This window comes from Lolium rigidum, chromosome 6, assembly GCF_022539505.1.
Source record: "Lolium rigidum isolate FL_2022 chromosome 6, APGP_CSIRO_Lrig_0.1, whole genome shotgun sequence".
Lineage (NCBI taxonomy): Eukaryota > Viridiplantae > Streptophyta > Magnoliopsida > Poales > Poaceae > Lolium > Lolium rigidum.
Genome location: NC_061513.1, coordinates 302,800,397 through 302,817,109, shown reverse-complemented (window position 1 = coordinate 302,817,109; position 16,713 = coordinate 302,800,397). Strand labels below are relative to the sequence as shown.

General features: G+C 47.4%; 1 protein-coding gene across 1 annotated transcript; it reads left to right on the top strand.

The window, feature by feature from the left end:
- The first annotated feature begins 2,553 nt into the window (after window positions 1–2,553).
- LOC124664491 (putative E3 ubiquitin-protein ligase SINA-like 6) lies at window positions 2,554–3,644 on the top strand. Its single transcript, XM_047202003.1, has 2 exons — window positions 2,554–2,754; window positions 2,919–3,644. Exons 1-2 carry the CDS (start codon window positions 2,554–2,556, stop codon window positions 3,642–3,644), a joined length of 927 nt encoding a protein of 308 aa, XP_047057959.1.
- The last annotated feature ends 13,069 nt before the right edge of the window (window positions 3,645–16,713 follow it).

Sequence of the window (16,713 nt, the reverse complement as noted above, 5' to 3'; positions counted from 1 at the left end):
GCCGAGGTCGTGGTCGTGGCCGCGGCAGAGCTGCACGCTCGCCGTCGCCTGCGACGCTGTCGTCTTCATCGTCGGACATGCAGGACGAGGAGAGGCCCGTGCTGTTCGAGTTCGTCGTCGTCCTCAAGGGCGACGCACACGCCATCCAGAGGCTGCCGGACACCTTCGCTGACTTTGTCGCTGGCGACGGGCGCTCGGGCTCGCTGCATCTGCGGGAGGCTGCCTGTGGCTGCTGCCGGTGGATCGTCGACGTGATCTACGATGCGCGCGGCAAGATGTACCTACACATCGGCTGGGAGAAGTTCGCGCGCTACCACCGCCTCGAAGCCGGCTTCGTGCTCGTGTTCTCCTACTTTGGTGAGAGGGACACGAGCGTCAAGATGTTCGACGAGACGTGCTGCCGCTGCCACTACCACGGCGACAGTGCCGAGGAGGACGACGACTGAGTGTTATTTCTTCGCAGCGAATATCGGCACGCATGTCTTTGGATGTTCTTCCTCGAAAGAACCAATAGGGGCACCCTCGCCAGCTGGATTTTTCAATTTGGGTGACTGGGTGTGCCCTCGAGTGTTCTTTCTTGGCAGCGAACACAGGAAACCTGCGATGACCGGCCTAGTTAGGTTTATTTTTTTGCAGTGTTTTATATTTGTGTCAACCATGGTTCAAACTATGTATTAGTTTTGGAAACCCATATTCCAAACTATATCTTCGTGTAAACCATGTTTTCAATTATGTATTAGTTTGTGGAATGGAATGTTTCTTCTCTTTATTCGATTTTCTATGCTTTTATTTATGATTTTAATTCAAAAAATCTATCGGGACCGCCGGTTTGGGGACACCGGTGTGGGAACCAGAGGCGGAGCTGGAGGAAATTTATCCCTGATGCATCTCCAAGCTTGCAGCCTTTGCTAGCTGGATTTATGCCTCCCTGATGCACCTTTTCCTTCCTAACCTGATGCACTACTCTCATTTAGCTCACAAGTACTAGTAAAAAAATTCTACGACCGAAAAATATGAAAATCTGACTTCATATGGTTTTTCAATGAATTGTTGAAGCTCTCACTAAGTTTTGTACTTCTCACTCCCAAACTCAACACATCTCTCGTATAACATTCAGCCCACTTTTATTTCAACTTGTAGATATTATCGAACCAAGTTTTCTTATGCACTTTATGTCTCATATTGTCAAATGCTTCTTGAAATTCTACTTTGCCTCATAGCCATACATACACTCACTAAAATCGTGAGAATATGAGACTCTTCCCTCGTCATCTTCATCTTCACGTTCATCTTTTCCTTCATCTTTTTCTTCACCCTTCATTGGAGATACATGTATGACGACATTTTGCATTATATGAAAGGTGCATAATCCATGATAGGATTCCGTGAAGACTTTCCCTATTGCTTTCCCCATGGCTGCATCTTGATCCGTATAAACAGTACTAGGCTGCCTCCCATTATGTGTAGCTAGAAAAGTCTCAAAAGACCACTTAAATGAGTCATATGTTTCATCAAATAGGAGCGCAACACCAAAAATGTGGTTTCTCTAAACTGATTTCTGTAAATTACTCATATTTATCTATCAAATATAATTTATCAACATTTGTGTCGGGCCAAACGAACAAATGTGTGCCCGTCACCGGATCCAAACGAACTAAATTGTAGAGCCGTTGGAGATGCCCGTATAGACATTAGAAGGTTGTGATTGCTACCAATTCAACATGGTTTCCTTTATGTTCTTTCTAGTAAACAGTTGGGTCTACTATGAAGGCTGTTGGTATTGTACTAACTGATACCACATATTGATGCATGAAATGTAAAAATATTATAACACGATGAAAAAATGAATGGATTTGTAAAATTAACATCGACTGATATATAGGCGGATATTAGTTGGCAGCTCGTGGGGGTAAAATTTTCTTTTGAAAATTTGCATATTTTGCAATGAGATAAGCAACAATTAGAGCATCTCCAACCGCGGATAAAAAATGGAGAAAAATGCTTCCCATTCGCGTCGTCCAAAATTAAACAGCGCTGCATTCCGACGTCTGCGGTAGAGACTCTATGTATAGAGTTTCTACCGGAGACTCTGGACACAAAAACAACGTCTGAACGCATTTATGTAGCCCCTAGTCCTCACTCCTCACATATCATTCTCTTTTCCCACACTTTATCTCACCTACTTTTTCACATGGGGTGATCTCCTCTAATAAATGCATGCATCGTACCTGTTTGAGAAGGGCATCTTTTTTATACAGATTTTTGATTTTATTTTCTGGTGCTGTTTTTAAATATGTCTCAAATCATTTGTGTCGGACGTTTTTTGAGGGACTGGAGATGCTGTTATCTTTCTCTATCGTAGGAAATATACACGCTCACAATAGTGTTGTGAGGGATAATTAAGACTGTGCGTATTATATCTGCACACCCACATAATATTGCCTGCCCTCCTTCCTCTTTGGCGTTCCTTCCCCCACTCCCATTATTTTTCACATCCAAAAAAGCTGCCTCTCCTTCCTCTGCGGTAAATTGATATCTCCCCGTCCCCGAGCAATGGAGCTCGGGGATCACAGCTGTAGGAACGTGACAGAGGCAGACGTGAAGCTAGAGGAAGGAGAGGTGACGCAGGACGGAGGGAGTGCACTGGTGGCGGTGGACGCCATGCCGGAGCCGCCGCAGATGGACATCAGGATGGACGTCGCGCTGCTCCACTGCCAGACATGCCTCCTCCCCCTCAGACCTCCTGTCTTCAAGGTTTGTCCGCCGACATCACGAATTTGGTTGCAATCATGAGAAAGAAAGAAAAGAAAAACCCTCTTCAAGCTTTGTTTTTTGCCGGCCACGGCCATGGAAGATGGGGTTTTTTTCTAAAGAGAATCTGACTTTGTGTCGGACGGCCATGTGACTTCCTGTCGCAGTGCGAGGCCGCCGGGCACATCGTGTGCTTCTGCTGCCGCGCCGGCCACGGCGGCATCTGCAGCCGCGCCGTCACTCACTGCGCCGAGCTGGACGCCGTCGTCGCCGCCGCCAAGGTGCCCTGCCCCTACAGGGCGTTCGGCTGCGACCGGTACGTCGTCTACCACGCCGTCGCGGACCACCAGCGCGGCGAGTGCCAGTGCGCGCCGTGCTCCTGCCCGGACTCCGGCTGCCCCTTCGTCGGCGCGCGCGGCATGCTCCTGGACCATTTCGCCGCCGCCCACTCGCGCCTCGCCGTCACGGTCCGCTACGGCCGGTCCTGGAACCTCAACTTCGCCCTGTCCCAGCGCTGGCACGTCCTCGTCGGGGAGGAGGACAGGAGCGTCTTCCTCGTGTCCCTCGGCGCGCTCGGCGCGGCCACCGCCGTGTCGCTGGTGTGCGTCAGGGCCGACGCCGCCCCAGCGCCCCAGTTCTGGTGCAAGCTCTCTGTGGAGCTTCCGGGCGACGACAAGGACAAGCTCGTCCTCATGACCTCCACCGTGGGCAGCAGCGCGCTCACCGGCGGCATGCCAGCGCCGGGCCAGGGGATGTTCTTGGCCGTGCCCCAGGAGCTGCTCTCCGGCGACGTGCTCCCGCTCAGCGTCCGCATTGATCAGCTCCGACCTGCCGCCGCCTCCGCCCACAAGTCCGCAACACCGCGAGCGAGGACACCAGGGAGGATGCAGTGAAGTCTGAGTTTGAACTTCTGGATGATTAGACTGACTTGTGGAGGCTTGTTAAGCTAGATGGGTTACTCTGTTCTGGCAATAGATTGTTAACTTGTTCAGTTCAGTATTAATGCAGCTATGCAAGGGATTAATTCAGCTACGGACACCTGGGAGGATGCAGTGAAAGTCCGAGTTTCATCTTCTGGATGTTACGGATGATTAGACTGAGTTGTACGAGGAGGCTTGTTATGATATTAGATGAGTTATTCTGTTCTGGCTTCTTCTGATTATTAACTTGTTTGATTCAGTAGGAATAATGCAGCTACGCAAGGGGTTAATTCAGCTACGGATGATTGATTTAGTTACGCACGCGCTCTTCACTTTATCTTCTGGACAAATATTGTGCCAATCAGTAATGCAGCTGCTTGTCTGTATTTGATCCGAGTGAAATTAATTGGAAGAACCTGCTGTACAATTTATTCCGTTTTCTATAGCCTAAGGGCATCTCCAGCGGCGCGACGCATTTTAATGTCCGCGAGCGTCCGTTTGCGTCGCGATGCGGACGCTAAAATGACCGTTTTTATCCGCGCGTCCGCTTGCGTCTGGGGTCTTTTTTTTTGAGAAACACAGTACAAACGCACACGCTCACATACACGCGCATACACTTACCCCTATGAACGCACACACGCACACCCTACCTCTATGAGCACCTACGGAAAACTGAGCCGGCGGATTGGATCTTGAAATTGACGAAGTCACCACGGGCGCCTCGCTGTCGACGGGAACGTCGCCTCCCACTGAAATGAATATTCCGCCTTTATGAGACACACAGATGTCAAACCTGGGGTTTGAACTCTGGTGGGCTGGGGGTACAACCACCCTCCTAACCACCCAATCTCAGGTTGGTTCTCGCGTCCGTTTGCGTCTGGGGTCTGCTCCAGCGGGGTGACGCATTTTTTTTTTCTTTTTTTCCCTTTTCTCAATTAAACATAGTTTCAAAATATTACATTACATTTTGAAACATGATTTTACACAAACTAACACATAGTTAGGAACATGGTTTACATAAACTAACACATAGTTTGAACCATGGTCGACACAAATATAAAAATTTTAAAAATAGAAGCCAGTTGTGTTGATTTCCGTATGTTCGCTGCCAAGAAAGAACATTCGAGGGCACACCCAATCACCCAAACTCGGAAAATCCAGCGGGAGGAGATGGTGCCCTTGTTGGTTCTACCGATGAGGCGAACGGACGTAAACCTCGACTATCGGCTTCGTCCGGCCCGTAGCCGCATTGGCCGCAAAGAAAGAACACTCGACGTTCTAACTATCGGTGTCGGAGCCGGAGTCGTCGGTGTGGTAGTGCTCGGCGGCAGGCTGTGTCGTCGAACACCTTGACGATCATCTCGCCGTCCCCCTCGTAGAGGAAGGTGAGCCGGCGTAGACGGGCTCGAGCGCGAGGTCACGGGCGAACTTGTCCCACCCCGTGTGCAGGTACATCTTGCCCTCGCCCGTCGAACAGGACCTACACGATCCGGCGGCAAAGTTGCAGCTGGCCTCCCGTAGCTGCAAGTGCGCCGGCTCGACGCCGTCGACGAACTCAGCGAACTTGTCCGGTAGCCGCTTGATGGCGAGTGGGTCGTCGTCGATGCGAAGGAGGAACTCGAAGCAGCGCTCCTCCTGCGAGGACGAGGAGGGCGCAGGCGACGGCGAACGTGGGGCCGTAGCTGCTCCACCACGGCGGCCCCTGCCCCGGCCACGGGGGCACCCAGGGCCGCAGCCTCGACCCCCTCGCCGGCCACCAGGCCCGGCCATGGACTTCCTCGCGGGCTTGGCTGCGTCGCAGGAACACCTAGGCGGTGCTACGGTCGAGCTTTGTGGCGGCTAGGGTTTCTTTGGAGGTCTGGATGAGGAAGAAGAACGCGCGCCCCTTTATATAGGCCGGCGGCATGCGGTGGCCGCGGGACGCGTGGCGTCGCCATTAACCTGGTTGGCGGAGGTGGGCAGCCGCTCGGCAGCCGAGGCATCGTCGCCATTAACGTGGCGCAGAGTGCCGAAGCGACGCAGCTTGCGATCGGCCGGCGCGTTTGAGAAGACGCATCGACGCAGGGTCGCTGCCAGGCGGGCCAGCCGAAACGTCCGCCAGACACGAGCGGACGTTTCCGGACGCCCGTGGAGACGCATACGAGGCGCATATTTGGGCCAGGTTTGCGTCTCCGCGGACGGCCCGGTCACTTTGCGTCGCTCCGCTGGAACAGGCCCCAGACGCATTTCCGGTTACGGTGAACGAAAACAGTCGCTCAACGTCCGTTTGCGTCGCGCCGCTGGAGATGCCCTAAGTACACCGGAGAGTATGCAGAGTGAAGTATATATCCATCTGACCATTTTGTTCTAGCAGATACTTCAGTTGTTTGGTCACATGAAAAGGATCTTTTGTAAACTAGTACTCTTTACGAAAACTAACATCAACTTTCCATTTCTTGTTTGAGATCATTCTTTTCGTGTGAGCAACCTAGACATGCATGATGCTCTCACAAGATCTTCAAGTTCAAACAAAAGATGGCAACGTAGAAAGAATTAAATTGTCAAAGCGTTTTTTTTTCTCACAAACGTGACAAGTTGTTCAGATTATGCTTTTTGCTCAAGTGAGGATAGTGTGGGCAACAGTGTCAGCCTGCTATGTCTCTTCCAGTTCATAGCTTCAGCTAAGTAGCGCTAAATGACGATCTTCGTAAAAGAATGTTATGCACCTTGATAGTTGCAACCAACTACAATATGATACCAAGTACCACACAATAAATTTTTCTCACAATATCATATCCAGCTGTGCTACAAATTGTACTCTATACTCTACATCTCTATCTGCCACAAAAGATGGAAATCTCAAATCCCAAACTATGCATGCATTTTCCATGTATATGAAAATACACTTGATAATGTGTATAAAAAAAACAAGCTCAAAATATTTTGTGACATTTAACTTGAAGCAGCGTGAAAATCAAGAGTAGTTCAACCAACAATCACCTACAATGTATGCAACATAAATATGCTTGGCATTTTCCTACAGTATCAAACTTACATTTATTCTCTAGGAAGAAAAAGGCTCCTCAGCTGTTTGTAAGAGTAGTTCATGCAATTTATCTTGAGGACTATGCTTTAATCTTAATCAAGATTAAAAAATCTTAGTACTCATGTCAAATGATTGTGTGCATCCCTGGTTGGTGCAGAGGTCAGGAAGTGAAATTCTCTCCAATTTAAAAAAGCAGTGTTGTGGATATACTTCATAGGTATACCATCGACATGGTCCAATTCCGGCAAGTCCGGGTGGCCCACAGATGGTGGTGATGGCATATGGCCCACCGGGCGGCCCAGTTGTTGTTGGTCAAGATGGAAGATGTCCAACCCAGAAAAAAGGAGCTGGATCCCAACCGACCTATGAGGTAGCCGGATCCGAACCGCCCTACGAAGGTAGCCGGATCCGAACCGCCCTACGAAGGTAGCCGGATCGGAACCGCTCTACGAAGGTAGCCGGATCCGAACCGCCCTACGAAGGTAGCCGGATCCGAAGAGGTCTATGCCAGGAGTCAGATCCGTGAAGGCCCATGAAGGAAGCCGGATCCATGACGACAAGTTAGGAATAGGTGGATCCTTGACGTACACGGCAATGTAATATTCCGTAGTTAGGCAACTTGTATTCCGGGTAGGACTCTCCGTAGAAACCCTAGATCCCGGCGCCTATATAAGCCGGATCCCGGGATCCCTGAGGGCAGATCTCGAGCTAGAAGCGTGATGTCTACGGGAGCTTCTATTCTTGTAGACAGTGTTGGGCCTCCAAGAGCAGAGGTTTGTAGAACAGCAGCAAGTTTCCCTTAAGTGGATCACCCGAGGTTTATCGAACTCAGGGAGGAAGAGGTCAAAGATATCCCTCTCATGCAACCCTGCAACCACAAAGCAAGAAGTCTCTTGTGTCCCCAACACACCTAATAGGTGCACTAGTTCGGCGAAGAGATAGTGAAATACAGGTGGTATGAATAAGTAGTAGCAACGGCACCGGAAAAGTGCTTTGCCCAGGACAGTAAACAAGCAGTAGTAACGCAGCAGTAGTAACGCAGTAAAACAGTAAACAAGCAGCGATAGCACTATTTAGGAACAAGGCAAGGGATTATACTTTCACCAGTGGACACTCTCAACATTGATCACATAACAGAATAGATAAATGCATACTCTACACTCTTTTGTTGGATGATGAACACATTGCGTAGGATTACACGAAACCTCAATGCCGGAGTTAACAAGCTCCACAATTCAATGTTCATATTTAAATAACCTTAGAGTGCAAGAAAGATCAACACGACTAAACCAAGTACTAACACAAGCATGCACACTCGTCACCTTCACACTATGTAGGAGGAATAGATCATATCAATACTATCATAGCAATAGTTAACTTCACAATCTACAAGAGATCATGATCATAGCATACGCCAAGTACTAACACGGATGCACACACCGTCACCATTACACCGTGCGGGAGGAATAAACTACTTTAATAACATCACTAGAGTAGCACATAGATAAATTGTGATACAAAACACATTGCAATCATAAAGAGATATAAATAAGCACTTCACTACGCCATTCAACAGTGAATAAGTATTCTGTGAAATATAGCCTAAGAGACCCACACGGTGCACACACTCGTCACCTTTACACACGTGGGACAAGGAGTCTCCGGAGATCACATAAGTAAAATTCACTTGACTAGCATAACGACATCTAGATTACAAGCATCATCATATGAATCTTAATCATGTAAGGCAGCTCATGAGATTATTGTATTGAAGCACATAGGAGAGAGATGAACCACATAGCTACCGGTACAGCCCGAGCCTCGATGGAGAACTACTCCTCCTCATGGGAGCGAGCGGCGGTGATGAAGATGGCGGTGGAGATGGCAGCGGTGTCGATGGAGGAGCCTTCCGGGGGCACTTCCCCGCTCCGGCGGGTGCCGGAACGGAGACTCCTGTCCCCCGGATCTTGGCTTCGCGATGGCGGCGGCTCCGGAAGGTTTTCCGTATCGTGGTTTTTCGCCTCGGGGTTTTCGCGACGGAGGCTTTAAATAGGCGGAAGGGCAGCCTCGGAGGGGGCCCGGGGGCCCACACTATAGGGCGGCGTGGCCCCCCTCTCGGCCGCGCCGGGTATGGTGTGGGGCCCCCGGGGCTTCCCTCCGGCGGCTCTCGGGTGTTCTGGAAGGCTCCGGGAAAAATAGGACCCTGGGTCTTGATTTCGTCCAATTCCGAGAATATTTCGTTACTAGGATTTCTGAAACCAAAAACAGCAGAAAACAACAACTGGCTCTTCGGCATCTTGTTAATAGGTTAGTTCCAGAAAATGCACGAATATGACATAAATGTAGGATAACGTTGCATAGAAAACAAAAAATTTCCTACCGCGAACACGCAATCCAAGCCAAGATGCAATCTAGAAGACGGTAGCAACGAGGGGGTATCGAGTCTCACCCTTGAAGAGATTCCAAAGCCTACAAGATGAGGCTCTTGTTGCTGCGGTAGACGTTCACTTGCCGCTTGCAAAAGCGCGTAGAAGATCTTGATCACGATCGGTTCCGGCGCCACGAACGGGCGGCACCTCCGTACTCGGTCACACGTTCGGTTGTTGATGAAGACGACGTCCACCTCCCGTTCCAGCGGGCAGCGGAAGTAGTAGCTCCTCTTGAATCCGACAAGCACGATGGCGTGGTGTCGGTGGCGGTGGAGAACTCCGGCGGAGCTTCGTTAAAGCACGCGGGAGCTATGGAGGAGAGGGGGCGGCTAGGGTTTGGGAGGGGTGGCCGGCCACTTCAAGGGGGGCGGCCAGCTTGTGGTCTTGGGGTGGCCGGCCCCCTCCCTTGGCCCCTCATTATATAGGTGGATTCCCAAGAGTTGGTCTCCAAGTCTTCGAATAAGACCCGAACCAAAAACCTTCCAAAGGGAGGGGAAACCTAGCCAAGCTAGGACTCCCACCAAAGGTGGGAGTTCCACCTCCCATATGGGGGTGGCCGGCCCCCTAAGGGGAGTCCACTTGGGACTCCTCCCCCACTAGGGTTGGCCGGCCATGGAGGTGGAGTCCCATGTGGACTCCACCTTCCTTGGTGGTTTCTTCCGGACTTTTCTAGAACCTTCTAGAACCTTCCATAGAACCTTCCGCGACATTTTAATTCACATAAAATGACATCCTATATATGAATCTTATTCTCCGGACCATTCCGGAACTCCTCGTGATGTCCGGGATCTCATCCGGGACTCCGAACAAATATTCGAACTCCATTCCATATTCAAATACTACCAATTCAACATCCAACTTTAAGTGTGTCACCCTACGGTTCGTGAACTATGCGGACATGGTTGAGTACTCACTCCGACCAATAACCAATAGCGGGATCTGGAGATCCATAATGGCTCCCACATATTCAACGATGACTTTAGTGATCGAATGAACCATTCACATACAATACCAATTCCCTTTGTCTCGCGATATTTTACTTGTTCGAGGTTTGATCTTCGGTATCAATCTATACCTTGTTCAACCTCGTCTCCTGACAAGTACTCTTTACTCGTACCGTGGTATGTGGTCTCTTATGAACTTATTCATATGCTTGCAAGACATTAGACGACATTCCACCGAGAGGGCCCAGAGTATATCTATCCGTCATCGGGATGGACAAATCCCACCGTTGATCCATATGCCTCAACTCATACTTTCCGGATACTTAATCCCACCTTTATAACCACCCATTTACGCAGTGGCGTTTGGTGTAATCAAAGTACCTTTCCGGTATAAGTGATTTACAAGATCTCATGGTCATAAGGACTAGGTAACTATGTATCGAAAGCTTATAGCAAATAACTTAATGACGAGATCTTATGCTACGCTTAATATGGGTGTATCCATTACATCATTCATACAATGATATAACCTTGTTATTAATAACATCCAATGTTCATGATTATGAAACTAATCATCCATTAATCAACAAGCTAGTTAAGAGGCATACTAGGGACTCTTTGTTGTTTACATATCACACATGTATCAATGTTTCTGTTAATACAATTATAGCATGGTATATAAACATTTATCATAAACATAAAGATATATAATAACCACTTTTATTATTGCCTCTTGGGCATATCTCCAACAGCTCTCCCACTTGCACTAGAGTCAATAATCTAGATTACATTGTAAGGAACCTAACACCCATGGCATTCCGGTGTTGGTCATGCTTTGCCCTAGGGAGAGCTTTAGTCAACGGATCTGCTACATTCATATCAGTGTGTACTTTGCAAATCTTTACTTCTCCATCTTCGATGTACTCACGAATCGAGTGGTAACGCAGCTTGATATGCTTCAGCCTCTTGTGTGACCTTGGTTCTTGTGCATTGGCGATGGCACCCATGTTGTCACGAGTATATGACTAGTGGGTCCAATGCACTAGGAACCACACCGAGCTCTACAATGAACCTCTTCATCCATACCGCTTCGATGAAGCCTCGAAGCCGCTATGTACTCCGATTCTCGTTGAAGACTTCGCCACCGTGCACTGCTTCGAGCTTGCCCAGCTCACTGCAGCACCATTCAATATAAACACGTACCCAGACTGTGACTTAGAGTCATCAGGATCAGTGTTCCAACTTGCATCGGTGTAACTTGTTACAACGAGCTCTTGGTCACCTCCATAACAAAGAAATATATCCTTAGTTCTTTTCAAGTACTTCAGGATATTCTTGACCGCTGTCCAGTGTTCCATTCCTGGATCACTTTGATATCTGCTAGTCAAACTAACGGCATGCGCTATATCCGGTCTTGTACATAGCATGGCATACATAATAGAGCCTACTCGCCGAAGCATAGGGATCCGACTCATCCTTTCTCTTTCTTCGCCGTAGCCGGTCCTTGAGTCTTACTCAAGACCTTGCCTCGGTAACATAGGTAAAAACCCTTTCTTACTTTCGTCCATTCTAAACTTCTTTAGAATCTTGTCCAGGTATGTACTCCGTGATAGCCCTATTAGGCGTCTTGATCTATCTCTATAAATCTTGATGCCTAATATATACGATGCTTCACCAAGGTCTTTCATTGAAAAACTGTTATTCAAATAACCTTTTACACTGCTTAATAGTTCTATATCATTCCCAATCAATAATATGTCATCTACATATAATATCAGGAATGCTACGGAGCTCCCACTCACTTTCTTGTAAATACAGGCCTCTCCATGACACTGTATAAACCCGAAGTCTTTGATCACCTTATCAAAGCGTCGGTTCCAACTTCTCGATGCTTGCTTCAGTCCATAGATTGAACGCTGAAGTTTGCATACTTTGTCAGCATTTTTAGGATCGACAAAACCTTTGGGTTGTACCATATACAACTCTTCCTCAATGTCTCCATTAAGGAACGCCGTTTTGACATCCATCCGCCAAATCTCATAATCGAAAAATGCAGCTATTGCTAACAAAATCCTCACAGATTTTAGCTTCGCTACGGGTGAGAAAGTCTCATCGTAGTCAACTCCTTGAATTTGTCTGAAACCCTTTGCGACAAGTCGAGCTTTATAGACGTAATATTACCATCAGCATCTCGTTTTTCTCTTGAAGATCCATTTATTCTCGACGGCCTTTCGGCTATCGGGTAAGTCTACCAAAGTCCATACTTTGTTATCATACATGGATCCCATTTCGGATTTCATGGCTTCTTGCCATTTGTTGGAATCTGGGCTCATCATCGCTTCTTCATACGTCGCAGGGTCCTCATCATTGTTATCTACAATCATGACATTTAGACAAGGATCATACCAATCAGGAGTGGCACGTTCCCTTGTCGATCTACGAGGTTCGATAGTTTCCTCGTTCGAAGTTTCATGATCATTATCATTAGCTTCCTCTCGTTGCCGGTGTAGGGCGATGCACGGTACAACTTCCGCATCGCGCTACTCGATCAACGAGTATAGATTCATTAATCTCATCGAGTTCTACTTTTCTTCTAGTCCCTTCTTTAGTGAGAAATTCTTTCTCAAGAAAGGTTCCGTTCTTAGCAACAAAGATTTTGCCTTCGGATCCGTGATAGAAAGTGTACCCTATAGTTTCCTTAGGGTATCCTATGAAGATGCATTTCTCCGCTTTGGGTTCTAGCTTGTCCGGTTGTAACTTTTTTACATAGGCTTCGCAACCCCAAACTTTAAGGAACGACTGACTTAGGTTTCTTATTAAACCATAATTCATACGGTGTCGTTTCCACGGATTTTGATGGTGCTCTATTTAAAGTGAATGCGGCTGTCTCTAATGCATAACTCCAAAATGATAACGGCAAATCGGTAAGAGACATCATAGAACGAACCATATCTAAGAGAGTTCGATTACGACGTTCGGACACACCGTTTCGTTGTGGTGTTCCCGGTGGTGTCAATTGTGAAAGTATTCCGCATTTCTTTAAATGCATGCCAAACTCATAACTCAGATAGTCACCTCCGCGATCAGATCGTAGAAATTTAATCTTCTTGTTTCGTTGATTTTCTACTTCACTTTGGAATTCCTTAAACTTCTCAAAAGTTTCGGATTTATGGTTCATGAAATAGATATACCCATATCTACTCAGATCATCTGTGAAGGTCAGAACATAACGATAACCACCGCGCGATGCTACACTCATTGGTCCGCATACATCGGTATGTATGATTTCTAATAAGTCAGTAGCTCGCTCCATCATACCAGAAAATGGAGTCTTAGTCATTTTTCCCATTAGACATGCTTCGCATCTATCAAGTGACTCAAAGTCAAGTGATTCAAGTAATCCATCGGTATGGAGTTTCTTCATGCGCTTCACTCTAATATGACCAAGACGACGAGTGCCACATATAAGTAGAATTATCATTTAATTTAATTCGCTTAGCATCAATGTTATGTATATGCGTATCACTACTATCGAGATCTAACGGAAATAAGCCATTCTTTTCGGGTGCTCGACCATAAAAGATATTATTCATAAAACTAGAACAACCATTATTCTCGGACTTGAATGAATAACCGTCTTGCATTAAACAAGATCCAGATATAATGTTCATGCTCAACGCGGGTACAAAATAACAATTATTTAGGCTTAAAACTAATCCCGAAGGTAGATGTAGAGGAAGTGTGCCGACAGCGATCACATCGACTTTGGATCCATTTCCAACGCGCATCGTCACTTCATCTTTCAGTAGTCTTCGTTTATTCTTTAGTTCCTGTTTCGAGTTACAAATATGAGCAACCGAACCGGTATCAAATACCCGGTACTAGAACGAGAACCGAGTGAGATAAACATCTATAACATGTATATCGGATATACCTTCTTTCTTCTTCTTGACAAGGCCGCTCTTCGGATCCGCCAAATACTTGGAGCAATTACGCTTCCGGTGTCCCTTCTCCTTGCAGTAATAGCACTCGGCATCGGGCTTAGGGCCGTTCTTAGGTTTCATAGGAGGCGTGGCAGCTTTCTTGCCACCCTTCTTGAATTTTCCCTTAGACTTGCCCCTGTTTCTTGAAACCGGTGGTCTTGTTGACCATCAACACTTGGTGCTCTTTCTTGATCTCAATCTCAGCAGCTTTTAGCATGCCAAAGAGTTCGGGTAACTCCTTGTTCATGTTCCGCATATTGTAGTTCATCACAAAGTTCTTGTAACTTGGTGGCGGTGATTGAAGGACACGATTAATCCCCGGTCTGTTAGGAATCACTATTCCCAAGTCACCGAGTTTCTTCGCATGCCCGGTCATGGCGAGCATGTGCTCACTAATGGAGCTGCCTTCTTCCATCATACAGCTGAAGAAATGTTTCGATGCTTCATAGCATTCCACGGCCGCATGAGTCTCAAAAATAGCTTTCAGCTCATTCATCAACTCATGAGGATCGTGGTGCTCAAAACGTTTTTGAAGATCGGATTCCAGATCGCACGGGATGGCACACCGAACTTGAGAGTACCGAGTTTTCCGAGTCTCGTAAACGGCATTTACTTCATCGGTTTCGGTTTCGCAGGAGGGTCACCTAGCGGTGCATCAAGCACATATTGCAGATTTCCGCCGCAGAGGAAGATCCTCACATGACGGAACCAGTCGGTGAAGTTGCTACCGTTGCTCTTAAGCTTTTCTTTCTCTAGGAACTGGTTAAAATTGATTGGGGACGCCATCTCTACAACATATATTTGCAATAGTTTAGACTAAGTTTATGACAAATTTAGTTCAAATTTTAATTCAACATAATTAAAAATATAGGTGAACTCCCACTCAAAACAATATCCCTCGCATTGTCTTAGTGATCACACGAACCAAATTCACCACACCATAGTCCGATCATCACGAGACAAGGTGTAATTTCAATGGCGAACACTCAAAGTGTTCATCATATCAATCATATGATTCATGCTCTACCTTTCGGTATCACGTGTTCCGAGACCATGTCTGTACATGCTAGGCTCGTCAAGGCCACCTTAGTATCCGCATGTGCAAAACTGGCTTGCACCCGTTGTATGCACTTGTTGATTCTATCACACCCGATCATCACGAGATGCTTCGAAACGACAAGTCTTGGCAACGGTGCTACTAAGGATGAACACTTTATTATCTTGAGATTCTAGTGAGGGATCATCTTATAATGCTACCGTCGCGATCTAAGCAAAATAAGATGCATAAAAGGATTAACATCACATGCAGTTCATATGTGATATGATATGGCCCTTTTGTCTTTGCGCCTTTGATCTTCATCTCCAAAGCACGGACATGATCTCCATCATCTTCGGGCATGATCTCCATCATCGTCGGCGTCGCGTCAAGGTCAATGGCGCCGTCTTCATGATTGTCCTCCATGTAGCAACTATTACAACTACCTTGAAATACTACTCAACATGAAATTTAAAGACAACCATAAGGCTCCCGCCGGTTGCCACAATACAATAATGATCATCTCATACATATTCATCATCACATTATGGCCATATCACATCACCAAACCACCGCAAAAACAAGTTAGACGCTCTCTAATTTGGTTTGCATATTTTACGTGGTTTAGGGTTTTCGATATAGATCTAATCTACCTACGAACATGAACCACAACGTTGATACTAATGTTGTCAATAGAAGAGTAAATTGAATCTTTACTATAGTAGGAGAGACAGACACCCGCAAAGCCTCTTATGCAATACAAGTTGCATGTCGAACGAGGAACAAGTCTCATGAACGCGGTCATGTAAAGTTAGTCCGAGCCGCTTCATCCCACTATGCCATAAAGATGCAAAGTACTCAACTAAAGATAACAAGAGCATCAACGCCCACAAAACCATTGTGTTCTACTCGTGCAACCATCTATGCATAGACACGGCTCGATACCACTCGTAGGATAACGTTGCATAGAAAACAAAAATTTTCCTACCGCGAACACGCAATCCAAGCCAAGATGCAATCTAGAAGACGGTAGCAACGAGGGGGTATCGAGTCTCACCCTTGAAGAGATTCCAAAGCCTACAAGATGAGGCTCTTGTTGCTGCGGTAGACGTTCACTTGCCGCTTGCAAAAGCACGTAGAAGATCTTGATCACGATCGGTTCCGGCGCCACGAACGGGCAGCACCTCCGTACTCGATCACACGTTCGGTTGTTGATGAAGACGACGTCCACCTCCCGTTCCAGCGGGCAGTGGAAGTAGTAGCTCCTCTTGAATCCGACAGCACGATGGCGTGGTGTCGGTGGCGGTGGAGAACTCCGGCGGAGCTTCGCTAAAGCACGCGGGAGCTATGGAGGAGAGGGGGCGGCTAGGGTTTGGGAGGGGGTGGCCGGCCACTTCAAGGGGGCGGCCAGCTTGTGGTCTTGGGGTGGCCGGCCCCCTCCCTTGGCCCCTCATTATATAGGTGGATCCCCAAGAGTTGGTCTCCAAGTCTTCGAATAATACCCGAACCAAAAACCTTCCAAAGGGAGGGGAAACCTAGCCAAGCTAGGACTCCCACCAAAGGTGGGAGTTCCACCTCCCATAGGTGGGGTGGCCGGCCCCTAAGGGGAGTCCACTTGGGACTCC

Coding starts and splice junctions, on each gene's coding strand:
- LOC124664491 (XM_047202003.1), top strand. CDS start 2,554: ATGGAGCTCGGGGATCACAGCTGTAGGAACGTGACAGAGGCAGACGTG. Junction 2,755..2,918: donor TCAGACCTCCTGTCTTCAAG/GTTTGTCCGCCG, acceptor TTCCTGTCGCAG/TGCGAGGCCGCCGGGCACAT.